The 24,681-nt window shown below is 36.2% G+C and overlaps 1 protein-coding gene across 6 annotated transcripts in view; it reads right to left on the bottom strand.

Moving 5' to 3' along the window:
• Positions 1-24,681, bottom strand: part of ENTREP2 (endosomal transmembrane epsin interactor 2) — a 178,781-nt gene that overhangs the window by 42,592 nt on the left and 111,508 nt on the right. For all 6 annotated transcript variants that reach the window (XR_008238194.1, XR_008238195.1, XM_052807461.1 and 3 more), the window contains 2 exons: positions 19,597-19,728; positions 2,477-2,584 (listed from right to left, as the gene is read on the bottom strand). Coding sequence is in view for 4 of the 6 variants with exons in the window: in XM_052807461.1 (XP_052663421.1) it covers positions 2,477-2,584; positions 19,597-19,728 (240 nt within the window). In the remaining 2 variants the exon portion in view is untranslated. The remainder of the gene's footprint in view (positions 1-2,476; positions 2,585-19,596; positions 19,729-24,681) is intronic.

Genomic DNA, 24,681 nt, shown 5'->3' with positions numbered 1-24,681 from the left:
CAATGGAGCTGAATAGGTTGGGAGAACGGACAACTAAGCAGGAAGACAGAAAACTGGAAGCACAAAGCATAGGAAGCAAAAAGACGTTGACAGGCAGCATTGCCAGGTGGTAAGGAAAGAATTTTAGGGAAGAAGTGAAGAATGAAGTGGCAGAGGGAAAAATTAATGTGCTTTTAAGGTATTTGACTTCCTGTTGAGATTACTGCTTCTTGCACATGCTTGTCAGAAGCACTTTATTATCATTCTTGGTTCATTGTCATCTATACATCTTTATTCCTCTTACACTGCTAAATATCATAAAATTAAGTGTAGGTTAAGATTCCTGCAATATATATGGTTACACTTCTGGACCACTGCTACTATTGTTACACTAGACAGACAGATCTTTCCAGGTGTAATGATCACTTCATCTCTCTGTCATCACTGCAAGGTGAAAAAGATCTTCAGTCAATAGGCATTCTTGCAGCAAATATCATGGTGGGGGGGAAGTGTATGAAGAGAAAGAATACCCACAATATGATAAAAATCCTTTAAAAAATCCTGTTTAAAATACAATGTGTCGCCAGCTGACATGATTATTTTTGTCAATTGTTTGACATCCAAAACAAAACTATTAAATAAGTACTGTTTACAAGCTTCTACAAGCACACATGTCCTGGTTTCAGCTGGGATAGAGTTAATTGTCTTCCTAGGAGCTGGTATAGTGCTATGTTTTGAGTTCAGTATGAGAAGAATGTTGATAACACTGATGTTTTCAGTTGTTGCTAAGTAATGTTTAGTCTAAAGTCAAGGATTTTTCAGCTTCTCATGCCCAGCCAGCAAGAAGGCTGAGGGGCATAAGAAGTTGCGAGGGGACACAGCCAGGGCAGCTGACCCAACGTGGCCAAGGGGGTATTCCATACCGTGTGATGTCATGCCCAGTATATAAACTGGGGGGAGTGGGAGTGGGGGGATGGCCGCTCGGGGATTAACTGGGTGTCGATCGGTGGGTGGTGAGCAATTGCACTGTGCATCATTTGTACATTCCAATCCTTTTATCATTACTGTTATCATTTTATTAGTGTTATCATTATCATTCTTAGTTTCTTCTTTTCTGTTCTATTAAACCGTTATCTCAACCCACGAGTTTTACTTCTTTTCCTGATTTTGTCCCCTATCCCACTGGGGGGGGGGGGGGGGGGGGCGGGAGTGAGTGAGCAGCTGCGTGGTGCTTAGTTGCTGGCTGGGGTTAAACCACAACAACACACAATATGAATACTCAGTGCTATATGAAAAAATGCATTTATGTACCATTTGTAGGCATTATGCAGACATATGTGCCTAACTTACTCTATCCACTACTATGTGAAGTAAACACCAGATCACAGACTGAAGATACTCTTTAAGTTTGTAAGCGAGTGACTTTAACACTTGTCTATAAAGGACAGCCTTATCTCTGTAATTCATGCACTTAAATCAATACCCATGGCAGCTAGCGTATTTTCATTTATTTATTTATTTATTTATTTATTTCTAAATCAACCACATGCCTGCATGGCAGGTTATACAACATTTCTCTGTCGTGTAAATGGTTTGCAGCTAACTTGCTGGGCCAGTATTCTACCTATGCAAACTTTTAAAATAAGAGAGATTTACAAATGACTGGTATTAGGTTTGTGTGCTTGCCCTCTCTTATTAAACAGAGGATAATTTCCTAGATTAGCCAGTAACAGAGCTGGGTTAGAAACAGTATACCTGGCCTGCAAAATACAAAGGATTTAAAATTTTTCTTTTTTATTTCAACATTACATTGAAACCTTCAGAATCACAGCACTCATCTGGGATAGGAAAGCTGTCTTTGTCCAACCAAAACAAGACAGTATCCTGTAATGCAGCTGGCTATGCAGAAGACTAATAATCCTTTTCCCTCTTGTTTTAAACACAAGCGCTACTCTGAAGCTGAACTTGTTTTCCTTTGAAAACACTGTTACCGGTACAGGGCTGTGAAAAGTTCCAGTTTTGAACTCATAGTTCTCATACTCCATAGTTCTCATGCTCCGTAGTTCTCATACCAGAAAAGCAGTGAAAAACAGTATCTCAAAGCTAAGTAATTGCTCTGGATAGTGCAGAAACTGAAGATAATAAACACGTAATGACAGAAAATTTAATGTGCATATATAACTGAACCTCGTTAATAACCTTGTTAACAAAAATAACATAGTCCCAATTGCAAAATCCTGATTATAACTCTGTAATATAGCATGTGAACATTTTAAACACAGCAGCTATTCATACTGCATACATCTGTATGCTGTATTTATATAGATGCATGCAGATAAAAAAATACACCCATGTACACCCACATTCTAACACTACACAAAGACACACAAATAGGCTTAAGTTTACAAGCAAAAAAGTAGGTACAAATGAGTATACAGAGATAAGGACAATATGTTATGTTGGACAATATCCTGTGTCCTCACTGAAACATACTCACCATTTGCAGAAGATCAGAAGAAACCATCTGCATGCAACACATCGCTGTTGCCAAAGCACAGACAATGGTGGAGACGATATTGAGAGCGCACACACTGAACAACAGGTCCTGTGAAAAGACATGCATCAGAATATCATCTCTTATCTCAGGGACACAAAGGACGGGACTTATTTTTAGCTATTTGATAATAAACACTGTCAATGGCTATCAATTGATATGGTCTCAATTAACTGTGTAGAACTCATTCCACTCATAGTAATTTTTTTAAATCAGTCTGCAAAGGGAACAATTACAGAAACAAACATCTTCCCTTCCCCACTTCTCACAATACATCTGGTATTAAGAGATTTCTTCAGAAATATTAATATTTCAACTTTTCCCGTTCCCTGAAAGAAAAGACAAGTTACTGCTTTCACAGTGGACTCCAAGCTACAGCTATGACAAGAAATATACTATGAAACAGACTTCCGATTAAAAAAAGAAACAAACCAAAAACCATACAGAAATTTTACTGCTTTCAGTAGCTGAAATCTACAACTTGGGGTTGTGTGTTAAAGAATTCAATGGAAACTGTTGTATGAAATAGAGAAATTTATCCTGTATCAGATACTCTCTGCATCTGAAACATTTTTAGATATGAGAGAAAAGCAGGGACTACATCCAGGCATTTCACCTTGTGCTGATGAAATAAGTGCATATTGTCACGTTGTTTTTTAAAAAAACCTGAAACATTTAAAATAGAATATAAAGTATTTCTGTTCAGTAAGTAGAATAAAATAAATGAAACATTTGAATTAAAACTGAAACATTTTTATAGCAAAGGTATAATTAAAAAAAAAAAGCATCCATCTTTTCCAATCACTGGATTTTTATTTACTTTCCCATCAGCCAGTGAAAAGGAACACTGACTGATTTAGCATGCTGGTGACATTTCAAAACTACTACATTCCTTCTACAGCAACTGCATAGCTGTTGTAATTGTTACAATTATATGGCGCAGTTAGTATTCTGAACAGCCAGTAAAAGTATTTGAGAAAAAGCGTCACAGAGAACAGATGAAAAACAGAATCAAAGTTGTTAATATATCACGAGTAAAAACACTCACTGTGTAAAAGAACATTCTGTAGGATCTAAGTTTAAAAGAGATTTCAGTCACTGCCAGCACACAAAATAACTTCCATGCTATAAAATCAATGCATTGCTTGCTTTGTTTTTTCCAACAGTACTGAAAAAATGATAGAAAGATATGGATTTACTCCTGCCACTATAATTGCATGCTCCTCAAGTGACCTTCATTTGAAGATGGAAATACCAGCCATGGGAACCAGGCAGACATTAAATGAGTCAACAAGTTCTAGTCATTTAACAGCTTACACTGAGCCACATTTGCTCTTGCTGATCTGGTCAGTGGTTTTGTGTCTTCTTGGCCAGCCCCTCAGCCAGGGGAATAATGAATCAACAGCAAAATACCAGAAGTGCCGATCTCTAACTCACATACAGAAGGTGATACAGAGGACTCATTCAAATACAAAGTCTTACAGACCCATTTAGAGCATTCACATGGAGATAAACAGGCAAATAAATCCCTAGAGATGCAATTAGTTAACAGTGGCACAAAAAGAGATTCAGATCCCACGTGTTCTGTTTTCCATATGTAAACCTAGGTAGAAAACACCAAGGCAGAGATGAGATGTAGGGTAGAAATAGGACCATTTCCTAGCAATAAGAAACTTCATTCATTGCTTACTACAGCCATTTAGAACCAAAAGGTTTAGCTAATCCAAATGTATAACTTAACACCATTTATGCTAAATAATAAAATCTACATCAAAGTTGTAAATTAGGGTCCAAGGTGTCTTTAAGACCCTCGTACTACTTACATGCCTCAGGATAGACTCAACTGTGCCTCTATCACTCATGACAGATGTTTCTTTGATCTGCTCCTAAAGATCCTGCAGCTTCATCCCACTGTTCCACTGTTTATCTTTACCATCAGTGTCCTCCTTATGTCCATCCCACAGTTGAAAAACCATTGCTGCTTTCCTCCCATAGCTTTTGAGAACAGGCTGTTACACAGCAGACTTGTACCCCTTTAAACTCTACTATCATGCTTGAAGGTTTTTTCGCCTTTACTGCATGACATATTAACCCCATTTCCTCCAATCCTCAACTGAGACCAATTTCCTACGTCTCTGATCATTTTCCTTAATTTCATTTGGTTCACCTCAAGCTGGTCCACCTTCTTCCTCAAATGCAGAATCCTATACTGGGCACAACCAAGGCCTTGCAAATGCTGACTATAGCATAAGGATCATTTCTTGTGCTTTACAGGCTATACTCATCCTTACACATACTGCAGTGATGACTGAGGTTTTTTGCAACAGTACATCATTGATTTATTTTTTGTCTAACATAACCCCAGATCCTTTCCTGCAGAACTACTACCCTCTTCAACCTGCTACTAGGTAAGGACAGAAGCAACTTCATAAAGACAAAACTATTTTTATTGGAGAAAAGCCAAAAACCAAACCTCATTCTCAATTATACTTATCTCACATTTATAAAAAATAAGGAATAAACCAAACCCATTTCATACTACATGGATAGAGAGAGAAAAAGGATTAAATTTTTTCCCCCAATTCCTTCCTCCAACACTCCAAAGCACAGAGTAAAACCAAGTAATACTTTTCATTTTTAGTTATTTTTTCCTTTTCTACCAGTAATTCTAGAAAACCTCTCCAGAGTGTCAAACCAATTGCTTTAATTTTTATTCATTGCTAACTATTGTGAAACAACAGGAAAAGTAAGCGGACTGCAGTAGTGTCCCAGACTGAACAGTCAAATGATCACAACTTTTTTGTTGTGGTTTGAGACTTCTCCCTTGCCATGCACGGGTAGCTGAAATCAATTTGCTGTTCAGCATTACATTTGTTATGTAGGGCAGGGATTACTGTCCACAGTAACAATGGCCCTCTTTCCACAGCCTCCTTTTCCAGGCTAAGCATGCAAGAGTTAGAATATTGTTCCCGCTGTAATCTTTTTGAAGGTGAAGATACAACTAGAATGTTTCAAATGCAGTGATGCAGTATTTTTATATATTTCATAAAGATCAATAAAGAGCAGACATCTATCAGCCAAAAACATAACAAGACAGCAAAGCTAAACAAATTTGGAAAAGATGTTAAGTTTAAATTTTTAACAGTGAAGGTAATAACTAAGCAATGATTGTGGTATCCTCACCTTCACTAGGTATTTCTTAAAGCAAGACTACTTCTTTGTTGTTTTTTTTTTCCTAAAGTCTGTTTCAACTCAAACAGGAATCAACCAACAATCAACCCTTCTCTGCCTGCCCTCCACCTGCAAACAAACATTATACAGCCTCAGGCAATTTACCATTTTCAGGGAATTTCCTCCCTGTGCCCTGTAGGACAAGTAACTAGGTAATTCATAGGACACCCATTTATTCAACTATAGACAGCAAATGAGCAGCACAGGCTTTCAAGATCTAAAACCCTCCATGGCCAAACATGCTACCCAAAAGACAGTGTAGGTGCTTATGCAGATTCCAGCTGGAACACAATGACAATCAAGAGGTCCTTTAGGAAGTATCTGTGAAAAAGCAGTAACCACAAGAGGGATAATCTTAACTCTCCACAGCACCTGGCCACAAACAGCTACAGTTATAGGGGTCTAAAGGAGTAAGAAATCTATACTAAATACAAAAGCAAGGAGCTTTAGCAACAGATTTTTGGTTGATATCTGCAAGAACTACACTAATCAGAAAACACAACACGTGAATCTGTAATGGTGTGAAATATGATTCTTTGCTCTTCGCAAATGGCTGAACCAATTTTCTCTTACATGGTATTTTTCTGGGTATTTTCATCTTTTTAAGAGAAAAATCTGATTCTTCAGCATGTTTATATGATAATTAATGCTCTGATAGATATAATGTACTATGTAGAATTATTCTTCCACAGGTTATGTATACAATTTTCTTACTACACCTTAACTGACTAATCGCAGAGGACAAAAATCCCTTTAAGAGTGGAAGAGCTGTCAGAATTGCCTGGAAGTAAGCCTAGGTCAATGCAGATTATATACCCACAGGAGTCAGATGGCATTGTGAGCTGTTTCTCTGTGGCCAGTTATTTTCCCAAGTAGATCCCCTGGTAAATCTCAAAAGCTGAATTTGAATTTAATACTGACTTATGAAAAAAGAAAGATTTCATGGTTGCAGTATTCCATTTTTATTACAGCTTAATATTTACCAAATTTATTGTGTCACTACCTACGTAACTGTTTATCACGTTTTCCCTCCCTAATAACAGACACCTTTGACTTATACTATGGTCCCACTAAGGATACTTGTGCATTCTCAAATCTTCTTCACACTATCATCCATATGTCTTACTTAAGGAGAGAACATCTGTTTTTTATTCTTCTTTTACTGAGTTAAGCTGTTTTCAGTATTACTCTTTTGATACTGTTTCTGTGCTACTGCACCTCAAAGTTCTGCCTTTATTAGCACAATTAAAATAATACTTTGTAATAAAAGTTTTTAAAACACACATTTTCCAAAATAAACATTCACAAAGCAAAAAGTACACTAAAACTAAACCTTTCCTTCATATCTACTGAGAGCTTACCCCATCTTCAGTAGGGATTGCCTTCTCACAGAATACGGCAGTCCCATACTCCCTATGCTTTCTCCATGACAGTCACAGCCACCTTTATGATCCTGTAAATTCTTGAAAAAAGCATACTCTTACATTCCTGAGAGTTCAAAACTGATTCAGAAGGAAACAATGCTTGTCACACAAAATTTGTGGTCTTGTAAAACATCTCAGCTGGAGATCTTTAGAATGAAAGCAGAGTATAACATCAAAATGAATGTAATTCTTCAGCCGTACAAAGACTCTGGAGCACCAACCTCTTAACCCACCAAAATGTTGAAAGCTATATTAGATGAATTGCATGAAAATGTGGCTGCGTGTGGAACAGAAGATGCGGACATTGGGATTTAGCCCTTTGTGGAATAGTCATCCTGTGACAACATTTCTCAGAGAGACAGCATTATAAACAACACTGTTCTCAGATATATTGAGACCTAAGAATGCACGCTGGCAGCAAATTCGAGTAGCTACTGAATTCAAGAAAGTAACTCTTTTATGAAACTGATTCTGCCAAGCCAAAATTGTAAGTGGTGTCAGGTATAGCTTTCTTCTCACATAAATCAACAAACTAAGAAGCAGAGACTGCCAAGAAAAGGAGGTGTGTTGTCCAGTTTAAATGGCATGTGTGTTGACTGGCTTTTTGTCTTCTGTTGGTAGGATTCTTATGAAACATGCTGTAAACAAAGAGAATAGACTGATCCTTTAACTGTGGAGGAGTCATTGAGATATTTGGAGAAATGAAAGTTATAAATGAAAGAAGAAATGTAACAACAAATAATCTGGACAAAATAGCACAAAGTGCTATCTCAAACAGAAGGCAGAAATCGTTTGTACCATTTCTGAGATTAAACATGGTTTAACTACAGAATTCCATGAAATGTTAGTGATAGAACTCTGGACATCAACAGAGGCAAAAATAACTGTATGAGCTTTATAACCTTAAAAAGGGGGCTAAACGAGCCTATTTATGTCCTATTCAGGGTGTTCTGGTTTTGGCTAGGATAGAGTTAATTTTCTTCATAGTAGCTCGTGTGGGGCTATGTTTAGGATTTGTGCTAGAAACAGCCTTGATAATACAGGGATGTCTTCCTTACTGCTGAGCAGGGCTTACACAGACCCAAGGCCTTTTCTGCTTCTCACACCACCCCAGCAGCGAGCAGGCTGGGGGGGCACAAGAAGTTGGGAGGGGACACAGCCGGGATGGCTGACCCCAACCGACCAAAGGAGTATTCCAGACCACAGGACATCATGCTCAGCATATAAAGCTGGGGGAAGAAGGAAGGGGGAGGATGTTCAGAGTGATGGCATTTGTCTTCCCAAGTAACTGTTGGCCATGATGGAGCCCTGCTTTCCTGGAGATGGCTGAACACCTGCCTGCCCATAGGAAGTGGTGAATGAATTCCTTGTTTTGCTTTGCTTGCGTGCGCGGCTTTTGCTTTACCTATTAAACTGTCTTTATCTCAACTCAGTTTTGTCACTTTTACCCTTCTGATTCTCCTCCCCCCACTCCAGCTTGGGGGAGTGAGCGAGGGGCTGTGTGGTGCTTAGTTGCTGGCTGGGGTTAAACCATGACAGAGGGGCTGCACACTAATCTGGTAGATGCTAGTTTTATGTGTGTGAGCTCTCTTCCTTTGCTGTGCTTACGTAACAAAAAGAAGCAAATCTTTCAAACCTTAGCTCAAAATGAAATTGAACATTTCCCCAGTCTGAAAGTAGTAAGGTCTATAATAGAGCTAGTAGAAATGTTTCAGCAAAAAATGCCATTTTGACACTACACATATATTTCATTTCATTTTCAATTTTGGCAAAAAACAAAGTTGGAGCTCTCAGTCAGATCTAATATGCAGCAATGTATCACAGAACTATTTATATTAGGGGCAGCTGAACAGAAGCAGAAGAGATATTCCTTGTCTCCTCCTTCTTGTTTACATGCATTAAGTTTAATTAAGCTGAAATACCTCCCCTTTGGGTTTACGTCGACTTGTTAGACTGGAAGACAGCCTTATGGGATGTTTTGTTAGCAGTATGTAGAAAATCTGAATTTTCTAAGCTGGTTGTGAGAAAGGGTTTAACATGTTCCAGATTTAATCAACATTGGTATTGTTTTCCTGATGCCACAACTACATAAACTCCACACCTACCTAAGCAGCTTAGCTACAGAAAAGACATTGCTGCCTACAAGCATCAAAATCATTCAGAAGTTAGGTTTCCCAGTGCTTTCAGGTACACAAGCAAGCACTGCTGGCTATGCAAACAGAATACGTATACCTAAAAGTATGGACCTGCTTCTTTTGCTTTTTGCGTGTTTCCAAAATTATGGAAACATGACCCGGCAGAGGTCCCATACTGAGCAGCCAGCCTCAGCTGCAGTTTCTGAGTATTGTTTTTTGTGGATGGCACACAGGTGAGATACCTGTAACTGCCACTAAAATTAGGCCACTATTTAGAAAAGTAAAAAGACTCTAAGAACAGTTTGTGTAAACTGCAATTTAAAAATCCTGAAGTTTTGTCTGGAAACCCTGAACATCTAAGCAGACAGAAGTCACAGTTTGCATTGCTGTGTTCTATGAAGCACTGACAACAGTTAGCCAAATCCAATCACGCAGTAACAATCTCTCTCCAGCAAAATGACAGCTTAATATTTTGCAGTGCCTTTCTTCTAGAATCCTTAACCATGGCCCTGTAAAGGAATCTCCAATGCCCTTCTTGGACATCCTACACACCATTTGATCATTCAAAACATGTTTACTTCTCTTTAATGGAATTGCTTTTAGACTTTAGCTGATCAATGTAAGCTGCCCAAGCTGTAATTTTTGCAAATAAGTGTAATTTACAGCCTACTTTGCTGGCTACATGATTGTGAAAGTTAATATTATTATCTGAATGTTGTATATCAGTATTTCCATTCTACATTTTAGTTTCTACGAACTGCAGTTGCAGCAGCTCCTGGCTGTGCTAGGGAAGGAGCAGAAAAGAACAGCCTCCCTCTGAGAAGCCTTCCTCCAGAAAGGAGCTGAACTTTGACGAAGCATAGGAAGATTGTCTAAATAAAGCTCCTCTCCCACAGAAAACATATAGCTATCTTATTTCATAGGCTTCTACATACAGAATTTGTTGTGAAAAGAGGATACCTGCTATCTTCTTCAAAACCCCAGCTGTATTCCCAAATATCCTAGGATCCTCACCACTTTTATGCCAGTGAGCTCAGACAACATGAAAAACAGTTAGGAAACCTCAGTGCCTTAGGCTGCTGAGCCTTCCCCTTCCCTTTAACCACCTTTAGGCATACTCAACCCTCAAAACTCTGTTCCGCATCTTTACCTCTTTCCCATATCCCTCTCCATCACCAGTTTGCAAGTGACTACTGAGGTAAGGAAACGGCAGGGATTTTTTGTGATTGGTGAGTGACTGAAGACAAGGGAAGAGACACTGGTGAAAGGGACCGTCTCTCAAATTTTATCAAAATGAAGATCACCAGCAGGTAATATTTAAGATAAATTACAAAGAAGGAAATAAAAGCAAATCACACTTAGCACTGCTACACATCATGCTTTTCTTTTTTGTTGCACAGTCTTAAGAAGACACAACCAACATTTTTCAAGTGCACCACTTTTCTGAAAAGTGCTTACATAAAAATGCACGTTCTCTAAATCTGAGACTACGACCAAAAGCCTATGGAACACATTAAAATACGAGCTGTATTTCAAAAGCTGAGTATTTTTTAAAATTTGAATGTTTAATTGAAATATTTTTTATATTTTGTATTCCAAAAATATAATTTTATTATATAATTCAGTGAGAACATAATATGAAAAAACCCATACAGTAATATACTGAAAAATCAGTTTGTCCTAAAAACTCATTTTCTTTGTTTTCCATCAAAGTGCTGGTTGATAAGGCACTCAGATGGTATTAAACTGGAATAACAAAAAAATTGGTGATTGATAACTCAACTGTAGAAACAATAATTTAAGAAAGCAATTTAGAACAGCTGTTAGCACAGGCAATTACCTGACAGAAGCAAAGAAAATCTCTGGAATGAGACAGAATCTAAAATAAAAAAATGATAATGGCATGAGTCCCCCATTAGTGATGGGAGAGGTGGCAGAACAGGGTCCTTTATAACCAAAGAACACTCACTGCAAGTGTATTCACCCTTCTGAAATTTTGCCCTTCAAAACATAATTTGTATCTCCTATCACAGCAAATGTAAAGCAAAACTGGAATACTACCAGTTTGCTCTAATGGCAAGCCATATACGTAGAGTTCCTTCATCTTGGAAAACAAAGTTATAACTGAAATTCTCTCTATCAGTTGCCTTCCAGAACCAGTTGTAGAAAAGCCGTATTTGTCAACCACAGCGGGAATCCAGCTGTAATACATGTAATAATACATGCATTCAACATTAACAGCAAAAACTCAATGTAATTTTAGATCTGGAAGGGAAGTACTACATGACTGACAGCAGCCTGCACATGAAACCAAGCAATAAGGTGAATTCCTAAAGAGCTTTGCTTCCATATATACAATATCTCCAAACTCATAGCTATGAAAAAGTAGTAAGACACATTAACCTTTGGAATGATAGTGTTTCATCTTGTTTGTACACACTTTATTCATCAAAAACATAAAGCACCAAGTCAAAAACCAGATACATAACCACCTACCACAAACTACTGTTTTGTAAGGGCTTGGAATGAAGCCAAGTTATAACGATCACACCAAAGGACTTCAGCATAAGCCCGATAAAATTATATGCTTCAGGATAACTGTTATTTGGGAAAAAACACCAACAGCCTTGCTTAACCTGACTCCTTTTACCAAACTACTGCAGGAGCTCCCTAATTCCTTTTACATACCCACTAAATACAGATTAAAAATCAAGTAAGCCCAAATAAAACAAGAATCTCTGGACATCTTCACAACTCAACTCAAATGCAGACTTTGGTAAATATTTAATCACTCCCTTGCCTCTTCATATCATAGCAATGAACCATACTATCAATTAAGTTACATGCATGAACATCAAACCAGGGAATTTAAAATTCAATACAGGCACATACCACACAGATGAAGCACTACTACCACAAAATATTCATTCTTTCTGTCAAATATTATACAGAAAATTATCCAGCTATGCTGCTTACACAGAATTGAGAAACTGTGTTTAAACCTATTTTGTTCTAGAAGGAAAGTACAGATCAATGCTTCTTGTCCCCACTTACTTCTCTGTCTCCACATTTATTTATAACATTTAAAATATTTATTATTTTTTTGTGAAATGTGTTACTTATGTTCATATTAACAAAAAAATAAGTTACATAGCACAAACCCAGTACTTCTTAAGAGTTCTAACTTGTGCAACAATATTGAACTGGCAATTCTCTTTACAACACACTCACATTTTGCTGGCTCAATAGATTGTTTTCCTGTGGAAATAAAAGGTTCATAGTCTTTGAAGCTCTTAAGTCCTTTGCAATTTTGAGAGCTTAGTCAATATACAATAAAAGGAGTAAAATAAGCTTGCTGATGTGTAAAAAGAACACTCTGTAATCAGTAGCCCTAAACACATGGATCTGAACATCCACACTGATCAAGGGCTAAAACCAGCTTCACTTCTGCAATTCTGTGAAGATGACTTCTTTTCTCCTTGACTGACTTCAATTACAGTGCTTCATTTCTTATACTACTGTAACCTGAAAAGAGATAATGAACAGTAAAGCTTTTTCACCCATGAAATTAGTCTCTGTGTACCTCTTTTATTTGTGAATTCAAGGACAACAATCCTTTTAACTCAAATTATAACTTCAGTGGTTCTAACTGGATATGTCTGAAAAACACTAGAAAAAATAGCTGCTTTAATACTAGGGAGACTGTCTTTGCTTACAAAGAATCAATTCTGAATCATACGGGTCTCAAATGCACATTGAACTGTAAATGGAGAAATGGCCAATGCTTCATAAAATAGATTTAAGGTATGAAAGTACAATATAGTAGACTATTTCACATGATTCTAAAATATTTACTATATTTTTAAGCAGTGCACAGCTGCTACTTAAGAAAAATAAATTCAAAAAGGTCTCCTCTGCTTGGATGCAAGTTTGCGTATCTCTCATCAACTCAGGTGTCTACATTAAATTTAGTACTGCAGATATGTTAGTTAGAGACTCCTGAAAGACAAAGGTTCCATAAAATAACTGGACAAGTATGTAATAAACAGATTCCAGCCATTCAAAGAGGCAGCTTTTCAGCCATGAGAGAAGTTCACAACCATATTCACTCATTGCCTAAGCTAGGAACAAAAACATTCATGAGGAAGGAAAAGTATGAGCAGACTATGTCTGTTATGCAACTGTTACTTAGAGCTTTTGAATACTTGTAACTCAGCTATCCAGACTACAAAGCCCACACTGAACTGCTCTATTTTTGATGATATCTAGTATGATAAGTCACTCTGAGCATAAATAATATTTTCAGTTACCTGTTAAGAACATGAAACAACTCCAGCATTTCAAAATCTGATAGGGAATTACTCATTCTATGCTAAGCTTTACCCAATTTTAAGCAGATCATGAAGTCTTGTAGGTAAGTCATTCAGCTAAATTAAGTATTTTGCATTTGGTCATACAGCAAATCTGAGGAAAGTCTGTTCTCATAACTCTAAAGAACATGTTAGGAGTCACCCTCCTCTGTTTTCCAAGGGAAAGCATATTCTTCTGAATGGAAAAAAAATTAAATGTATGGGTAGGCTTGATCATCAGGAAACTCAGTAACAATAAATTTGGATTCAAAGGAGAGGAAAGGAAAGATTCACACAGAAGACTGCAAGAACCCCAACTTACATAAATCTCTAAAAATGATGCCTAGCTTACAAACTAATGAATGGAATCAGTAAACAGAAAAAGACACTTACTATTTATACTGTACTTCAAATTTCAGCAGCTCCAAACCAAATATTTATGCTGAAAATAGAGGGGGGAAATCAGCTTTTCCCCTAGCCTGTATAGTCACAAAACCATTCTACAGAAGCACTTTAAGTAGGAAGCAATTATTTAAATAGCAAAATTGTAAATTAGCATACATGACTGCAGGTATTCTGGGCTGTGTGTAAGCTGTTAAAGTAATTAATACTCTACTGGATCATTACTAAAGCAAAGCAGCATAACATTCTCCTCTTACATGCAAATATCAGACAGTAATAATACATTACAAAACAATTCAATCTTCTAAACACGTAACTTTGTTCTCTCAAAACACAAGCTCAAGAATGTAAGTTTTGTTGCGTGCATGTCTTTAATAAGTTCAGGATATTCTGAGTTTAGAAAGAAGGAATAATTTTGACAGATGAAAGCTGTCAGGAAAATTCAGTCCTCATATGTTAATAAACATTACAAGAAAAACTCAGTTGCTTGAAATTTCATCTACAAACCAACATATTCAGTGCACATTACTACATCAGCATTTTGTGCTCATTCAGAGGTAACACTGTGCAAAAAAGGCATCTCATTCATACTGGTTTCATCTTGGAAAAGACTTAGGATGTTGCCTGAAGTATAACCAGCAATGTAATCCAGTGATTATATGAGTTTATAACCATAAACTCATGTGTGTTTGTTTACATACTTATGTGTGTGTGTGTATGTATAAAAAAGATTTACCCTTCTGCATTTTTTCTGGTTTTACCTGAATAAAAGCCAGCTTGCGCAGCAATATCAGATGACTAAGACACAGTCAAAGTAACAGACTGCAGATTACACCTTGGCTAAATTGACTGGTTGTTTTATTCAATACACCGCTTTCCAATCTTCATCAATTTGTGAGCCTCCTGGAACTTTTCTAGCAGAGCTTCAGCTCTTTAGTTAATTCAAGCCTACTCATAGCAGGTTTGTGCTCCTGTCCTGTTTCACAGTTCCCTTAGTAATCTACAACCCTGGCATCTTTGGCCATAAACTTCTACTTTATGCATTAGAATCACTCCTTTCTTGTTTGGACAGAAGGTAAAAGCAAAATGAGCTCAACTGAAGGCTTTCTCAGAAAGTGAAAAAAACATTCAATTGCTTCCAAGCACAAGATAAGGTAACGTTACAAAGTGTTATTTGCACAAGATCTATTGGTTCTGGCAAACAATTTCTCTCAAGTGACTGTTTTTCAGATATTTAAATAATCACCCTTTTATGTTTTACCCAAGAGATTTCATATGTTTGACCTTTTAAGATTTTAGAATACCAAGTTCTGTAAGATTCTATTAATTGTAAGGTAAGGCAGTCTATATATTAATAAAATAAAACATTTTGCCACAGCTTCATGCTTCAGCTCATATTTTTCTTTTAGGAATTTTACTGTAAGTAAAAAAGTTATCTTTTTACTCTAAGAATAATGTTATCTTTTTCCTCTTCAATCAAGTTCATAAGCCAAAAATAAGTCTGTATAAGATTTGAGTAGCAGAGGACAAATGATTTCTAAAATTTCATCCCATAAAAATTAATTTTTTAAAAATCATTAAATATTAAAAGGAATGTCCTGAGGCAAATTTCCTTATATAACAGTATCCCCTCCTACATTTGTAAAGCCATCATATATCTTTGATTATAAACATACAATTTCCTTAAACCAGAGTTCATGTGAATCCATTATCATTCACATTCATGAAACTGGACCTAACAGTCAATTGGCAAGAGTGAATAGTGAGGTACACACATGAGCCTTGCAAATGTGTTTCTTTGAAGTATTCATCTTGATTTACGTGATCTACTGATATTGTTTGTATGGGATATGAAGTTCAACATATAAAGTGGTTAACACCGAGCCTAGTTTCACACCAGCTGAATTCAATCTAAGAGTGAACTTCACTGTTGAAAGAGATGACTCAGAAGGAACAGGCAAGCAGGTGCTCCTTTTGGCACGTTGGTTATAGCACTTCACTGCACTCTACCTAGCAGGTGAAGACTTGGAATTTCAGTAATCCCAAAGGTGGATCTGTGTGACAGAACAAAGTGTAGATCTCAGTGCCAGACTGTTTTCACTAAAAGCCCAGTGCAGATGCTGTGGCGTTTTGGACCAGATCAGTTCATGGAACTGATTCATTCTGTGATAGCATGACTGCTAAATCCAAACTAACAAACTCCGTGGCAGGAAACAGCCAGACACAGAACTGCCTCTTCTGGTGGCAGCTCTGTGGAAAAGCACATTAAGTTGATGCTAGTGAAACTGCACCCTAAACTCATCACATCTGTGGTCATCATCTCATTTCTGTACATCTGATTCCTAATAAACCTTTCTAACTCTTTTTACTAATTTTGTAAATAGGTAGGATTTGCTTTTACCTTCATTTGGCTTGAATTAAGTCAAGTAACTTCCTAACATAGGATAGAGTTGTTCTAGAAGCACAGTTATTGTTAAAATCAAGACACTGGGACACCAACATTCTTTAGCAGCACAGAATATTGACCCTCAGTATCCAAACAAAAGCAAGGAACCTTATTTTCAGGGGCAGTATAGGAGCTATTAATGCAGGAAAATGTGTAGAAAATGCATCTTCTGGTGAAAAACAGTAACCAGAAAATCTCCTCATTGTAAAACAGGGCAGATGGATCAGACTTGGGTGCCTGCAGATCTTAGTAGTTTGTCACATCATGCAGCTGTCCTATTTTTACTGGAGATATGCAGACAAGACTACAAGTATAATATCTTATAAATAAAACTCTAAACCACCAATTCACTGTTCTTGAAATGGGTTGAGTCCCCAACCCTTACAACAGTGCAATTTCAGAGTATTTTTGTCCATTTAACTGTAACATATAATTTAGTGCTGAAATTTCACTATTCAAATAATCACAGGAATTAGCACTCATTTCACAGATCACATATTCAGTCAGCTTTTGCAATCAATGCTCATATCTCTATATGTACATATGTGTGATCATAGATATTGCAGTGATAATTCTGGTGTCCCTATTAAAATGTTTGGGTAGCTCATTCAGGGTTTGAAAGGAAGAAACAGACATTGATTTACAAAGGAGCCATAAAGAGATGATACAGAGCAGAGATGACAAAAACAAATTTTTAAAAAATTTAGAAATTTTTCAAAGCAACTATAAAAAGCCCCACTCAATATCATGCAAAGCATGATCCCAGCACAATTTAGCATACATGACTGGTAGCCACTGTTTTTTTAACTTGTCCTGTTTGACTGACTGAGAACAAGATGAGACAAGAAGATACGTATGCAATTGTTCTGTTTACAATGCAGCTCCCATAGCTGCTACAACCAAAAAATCACAGATGACTTAGTGAAACATGAGATTTTTACTCCACTCTCAAGAGAAGGAACATGAAGCCTACATAATGTTATACATAAAGGTGTATGATCTTAACTCTGTTACTCTGCACTTTCTCTCCCTCTGGCTCCCCAAACAATGAGCACAATTGAGCTTTTGGTACTAAAACATCTGTTCTCTTAAAATCACATTGTAGTTGCTAATGGCAATTAAAGAAGGTGAGCCTTATCGCTGTCAGTTGTTCACCTAATGAGCTGTGATCTTTTTTTCCTATGGGCTTAGTAAGATGCTGTTCTTAAATTTACAGCCAGGAATACAGAGCTCTCAAAGCCAAATAGAAAGCAAATGTAGAATTAAAACTGAAAAAGATTTAAGAAACTTTCTGAAAAAGTTATTTTACTAACCACCTTCTCTTAAATGAAAAATTCTGAACATTCTTAATTAAAGCTGCACTCAGACTATACTCACAGGAACTCCTGTGTTTAAATCAGTCCTCTGCCACTGCAAGCAGGTATGTCATCAATTCTTTTTATAAATGACTGAGTTGTATTTTAAAAGAAATTATATTTTGTGCTTCTGTTCTGATTGCTGTACTGGTTAGAAACCTTACCCTGATTTCCAGCATATGTCACTTGTACTCACTTCATATGCTGACAATGTCCTCAAACATAAACAGTTCTTTTCTCTCTCATTAAAATTTACTCTACTGACATATTTACTGCAAGCAACCATATGCTCCCTCAATCTTTATTTTTACAGGATCGGCAAGTCAGCTTTTTCTGCACGATAGGTTCATGTTTTTGCATCTGTCATACTCTGAAGAATGTCTGAGAAGTTATTTTTCTGTATTGTGTTCTTGCAACATATTTCACTGAAACTGCACCACTGAATACAGTCCTGAATTTAGCATTCCAAGTAGCAGTTAATTATTATTTTTGGACCAGCAATATCAAGTTATGCTTCTTTTCCACTTACTAAATTCCTGCTACCCAGTAGGTTTTTGTTCCCATAGTCTCCTTTAGCATCCTCATTAAAACCTGAGGCAGGGCTCTTACTTAATTTGGGGGCCATATCAAATTGTTTTAATTTCTATCTGATCCTTATTACTTAGTGTTTGTTTTTCTTTTTTTCTTTTTCTTAACAAAGCTGAAGAACATTTAGATATTTATTATATACCTTTTGCAGGATTTCTGCTTGTTCTGAACTTTAAAATATAGCTTCATATATCAACATAACTTTGCATTTTCAGGCCTCACACTATAGTCTGAGATCCTTATCACATTGAATTTCACTACTTTACTCCATTATATTCTATTAACTATATTAAAATAGATACTTTGAAATTGAAAGCCACAGACACAGAGTTAGTTCTGTTGATCATTAGATTAAACCCAAAATGAATCAATCTGTCTCTCAGGTTAGGGTTCTTTTCTCTGACCAATTTTTTCCTGGATTCCTTACTGTTTTCCAAATGAATGTAACACCACATCTTGCTAGTTTGGTGACAATGAAGTGAAGCAATGATGTGGGCAATTACACCGGGATATAACTTACTCATACAATATTCTTAATATTTCCTCTCAGTTTTTTATCTGGGTAGTTGTAACACAAAATGCTACAGGATTTAAACTTCTTATAATATTGAAGAGCACTCTATAAGCGTATTTCCAGCATTATCCTGAAAGTACACTTACTATTCTCTCTCAAAGTAACTTCCATCTGAAATACTGCTAATACTTTGTGTTAGCAGTACATCATGAAATATTTCATCATTCTGCTAATACTTTGTGTTTCTTTGCAGTCTACCATAACATTACTAAACAACACCAACCACCACCTTTGATTCTAGCTTTCCTGAACAGCAACATGAAAGATACCTGTTCTTGTACCTTCCAGCATCAGTCATAACCAATTGTAACTTCTGTTTCTTAAATAACCTCTAACAAAATAGTTACCTATACAAATACAGATATTGAGTGTGTAACATAAAACCATTTTCATGCATAGAAGCACTAAATTCTGTTGGATTAACATAATTTTTTTTTTTTTTCCATGTAAGAGTGTACGAACACAGAGAACACCAGCTGGTACTTCTTTTATCACACACTTCTGTCTTGCTAAGTACTCACTACTTAAAACTGAAATAAACTGTTAATTCTTAACGCACCTTTAGGGTCAGCCTCACGATATTACACTCCTGCAGAGGGTTCAGTTTCAGTGTTTCTCCCAAGTTACTGCAGCCTGATGTTTGATGCTGCATTTCACAGCAAACACAGACACCATCACTGTCGAATTTAATCTGTGGAGAAAAAAGAAAAAAGGTTAGAGAAAATATAAATCAACAGAAATACACTTCTCAAAAATTGTATTTACACTTATTGTGACAGTAATGACTACTAAATGCAAAAGTAAAATCTCTATGCAGAATCCCCTGAAGAAGAATGTCTTTCATTGTCTAATACAAGCTATAAACCCATGTAAAATACAGAAAGAGGATACCATACCAAAAACTGTTACCTTTTATGCCTCTTTTTGAAAAAGATTTGCTTTACAGAGGCAGATGAAACCAGAGTAACTCAACTGAATAAACATCAAATCATACCCAATGGGGAAAGACAAAAAATAACAGAAAAAAGTCAGAAAATAGATGAAGCAGTCATGATCACAAATGTAACTTACACATGGAAAAATAATTACAAAAGAAACCATGACATGTACTTGAGAAAAGAGAACACAGCATGAAGAAAAAGTGGAGGAACTAAGAGGTACATGTCTTCTTACCTATTTTTACTTTGAAAAATGTCTGCTTTCTGTTTTCCTATTTTCACTTTGTCTTGAATACAATATGCATTCAGTGTGTTTATATTTTTAAAGGCATTATGCATTCTATTCTTCAAAGACTTGCATTAAAGCATGCCTTGATAAGAATACTGAACCCTGATTATTCTAAAAAAGTAAATTAAAGTTAAGATATATGAGTGATTCCAAAATAATCCCATTCAGCTCAATGAAAATATTATATTGATTCTGACTTCCTCATTAAAAAACAAACAAAAAACCCAAACAAAACCCACCCCAAAACAAAAAACACAGCAATGTTTATTTTTTATCTTCCATCCAACAAAACTTTATTAAGCCAAAATTGAACTCTGTACATGTTTTTACCTAGCCTGTTAATATGAACTGTCATTGCTTTAAATTTTCTCAGTTGGGTATTTCTCTGCTTTCTCTATTCTCACTTTTGCAGGTTATTTAAAGGGCTAACAATGGGATAGAATACCTTACTTCTCCAGGTCACTAGCTGCAGTTCAATCTGGGTTAATATCAACAAAAGTAATTAGTATCACATGGGAGTTCCTTGAACTATGAGTTTAAAAATACCAGATCCCAGGTTTCTATACTCCAGTAGTAAGAATGACACTCATGAGAAACTTCCATGGCTTTCCATGTAAAAAATAAAAGATTCAATGTACCATTCAGACATACTCAATCAGTCCCATATTCCTCCCAAGTAAGGATGGAAGCACAGTGACTGGGTGGTGAGAGATCTGAATCACCATGTTACTTATTCTTTTACATTAAAAAAAAAAAAATTAAGAAATATTAAATTTTCCAGACACAAATCCACAAAAAATTTCCCAATGCAAGTATGCATTTACTATTTTTAATTCAAATTCTCCCTAGGATCTTGCCAATTTCCTGAACAAAGATAGATAACAACATTCGTTGCAGAATTACCTCCCACAGCCTTATATGTAGAATCATTTCCACAGATTATTTTCTTACTGCTTAAGACCTTGAAGAATGTTTGAATTGTTCATATAATCTTAATAGGTACATATTTAAATATATGTATTTTTTAGTGTCACCCCTATCAGGCTTATCTAGTACTCTCTGCTTACATGCTGGTGACCAGAAGAGGAGGAGCAGAAAGAGTCCATTAAAAAAACATAATAAACTTTACCAGATGATATGCAGATGAATGAATGCTTGACATGTACAGTGATGAAGGCATGCTCAGGGCAGGATGCTGTCTCGGTGGGCTTCAATTCCTGAAACTCCAGATTGCCCTCTAGCCAGTATAATTTGTAAAAGGCTTTAAAAAAACCTGGGTACATAAATTACACCATTTCCCATATACTCAAAGGCAGCACTGGAAATAATTGTCTATGGCAACTCACAGAGACTGGTCATACCCTAAGCCACAGACACTGTAAAAGAAATAAAGAAAAAAAAAATATAGTTTGAGCACCTTTATAATAGTTGTGTTGTTTATTTCTAATTAGCATACAATTTAATTCACAAAGCTGCTTTAACAATTTCAAATAGTGGGTTTTTTTTCAATTCCTGCAATCTTTTAATACTCTCTTTTTAAAAGTGAAAGATCTGAGCAAAATCCAACTACATGGTTTATGATGAGATAACTTCAGCTCTTCAAATCAATGGAAAATACAAAGCACTAAATGCCACTGGGGAGATCTTGCTCCTGAACCTCTCTGGAAACAATGTCAACTGTTAGATAAATGCTACAGAGGAAGTTCAAAACTTACACTTTGAATTTAGAGCTGTGTCAAATTCAGTGGCCAGAATGCTACAGCACACCTGCTATACTAACACCAGGCATACAGAAAATCAATATAGTCTTCAGCTGTTAAAAAGTTTTTATAATGAGGAAAATGGACTTCAGACAAAGCTATCTGCAGCAAGATCATTTATTCTCTGATTCATGCTGCCCCTGTTCAATGAAAGATAGTCACTGACTCATGTTGGGATGTATTTGACATTTCTAGTATGAAATATAGATCCCAAGTCTACTTTTATCTCATGTAATGAACAGGTGTCACAGAAATAAGGCTGAAAAGAGAAATACTTTCTTGGTCAAGATTCCCCATCTATGAGAGATTCTCAATTCATTCTGAAAGATGTTCCTATTGTGCGCCTTTTCCTTCAAATGTTTGTGAAGTGACATCTTTGCTAACTTGTGTTTTTGTAATGGGGAGCAGTAAAAAAGGCTGAGCATGTCATTGCATTTGTGCTTTCAACAATACAGCAGCTGAAAGCAGTTTTGAGCCCTCATGCTCCAGAATACTCATCCCTGCCCTACTGCTGTCTCACACTTGTGTAGACAGGACCAAGAATTCATACAGCTACCCTGTGACCCAAACAGTGTCAAAACTAACTTTTCTTTTTGTTGTGTGGGAGTGGTTTATTTTTAGTCCAGATCAGATCTCAAATGCCATTCACTGCGTGGCTTCATAAATACAGACAGTTGCACAAACAATAGAGCTACACTGGTCCAGAGAGAAGGAGTTGGGATTACTCCTTCCAGCTGCAGGGCTGGTTTTTGCCAGCCTCAGACACAATTATATCAGCAGTGCCTCCAACACTATGTTCTTTCTCTTCTCTGCTGTGTTTAAATCTCTTTTTGGTTGGCAGAGCTCAAGAATAAAGCATCATTCACTTCATCCCCTGCACATAATACTCCTCACCATCCTGCATATATTTGCATTCCACTTTGTGATTCTTACTCACGCTAGTAAGCATAGTCAGTAATCACAGTATAGTTTGTGTACTTTTATATTTATGACAGTTGCACAGTACACCCTCATCCAAACCATATTTAAGATTTCAAACATCAGCCTGAGCTGCCTATAGCATAAATTGTGTTTATTTCATCTTGCCAAAAAGCAGTACTGTTACTTCAAAAGTGATAAAAACCATTAAAATCTGACTTCTATGTAGTAGAGTTTCAAAAAAGTAAAGGATCCTCCAACAAGAAAGAACACAGAGAACTTCAGACTTATTAAAAATACATACATACACTCACACACACACAAAGCACCCTATATTACAATAAAGTAACAAAAATGTGGGCAGACCAGACTTTTTTCATCTGTATCAATTCATTAAATTCTTTCTAGGTATTAAAGGTGTCTTAACAAAGAAGAAATTACTGCTCAGTGCACACACATTTTCACCAAAAAGGGTAAGTTAGGGATTAAGTAACAGTGTTATTTTGCATTCTACCCTTTCCCTATTACAAATGTAAAACTTCTAATAAAAATAGTAATAGATTTTATTTTTTCTTCTAAATCAACTTTCAGGTTTTTTTACTGGGAACATAAAAACAGCATGACAAAATTTCAAAACAAAATATAAAAGTTCGAAAGTTGAAAACAAGGCAATGAAGTGCAAGAAAGGCTCACCGGTATGTTTATGGAAAGGAACTTTAGTCAATTATAGGAGCTTAGGCAAAGAGAAAGAGCAGGAGAATCCAGTAAGGAATAAAGTTGAGTGGTGAGGAAACAGCAAGAGAAAAAACTGTCAGGTGAAAAAGAATAAATAAAAGTATATATATTTTCCTGGAATTTAAAAGATTTTTTTTCAATATGCACAGAACTGAACGTAGCTACAGCACAAAATGAAATACAAAGAAACCTCAGTCCTGGAACTGGGCTATGCCATTCATCTCTCTGTGAACCTGCACTTGCTTTGCTTTTCCTTGCTTTGTCTATTCCAGATAAACATAATTCAGGGAAAAAGGAGTCTTCCTATATATGTTACTATAACCACAGGCCAGTTTCAGCTGTACAACTAAAAAATAAATTATAAGCAATCTTTCTATACAGAGATAGACACTATCACTACTTTTTTGAATAATAAGCAGCTGTAAATTCGATTAAAACTAGAGCATTTATTTTTAAATGAATAAGCAACTTACAATAAGACAGGTACACCCAGTAAAGACAAATAAAGACCAAGAAATAAAAAATCGCTAACAAAATTCTATCTTGTGCAGTAATAGAATATAAATTAAAATATACAAATTGCTCTATCCACATATGTTAAGCACGATTTTTAGAGATCAATTTTTTGAAAAAAAATTCTAAGATAGAAATGTTTTTTCTCATACACACAGTAATGAACAGCTTGAGTGAGTAACTGCTCTGTACACATCCTACTCTCACTGACTTAAAGCAGTATCTTGAGGTTTTGGCTGCAGGATCTACAGCTAATCATGGGAAAAAAAATTCAATTAAATTTTCATAACAAGCCATTAAAGCTACTGGTATTTTTTTGTTCCTCAGTGTTGTATGTTGCTAAGCTGCAGGATAAAGAGCACAAATACTAAATTCACAAATTACACATTCAAAATGCTAACATATGGTGAACACATTTTTCATATCCACACAAAAATACATATTATGGAATCTGCAATAAATTCCCAGCGTTTAAAGCAAAGTAAGACCCT

The sequence above is a fragment of the Harpia harpyja genome, chromosome 14 (genome assembly GCF_026419915.1).
Source record: "Harpia harpyja isolate bHarHar1 chromosome 14, bHarHar1 primary haplotype, whole genome shotgun sequence".
Classification (NCBI taxonomy): domain Eukaryota; kingdom Metazoa; phylum Chordata; class Aves; order Accipitriformes; family Accipitridae; genus Harpia; species Harpia harpyja.
The sequence above is the reverse complement of the archived record's forward strand: the minus strand, read 5'-3'. Positions and strand labels throughout refer to the sequence as shown.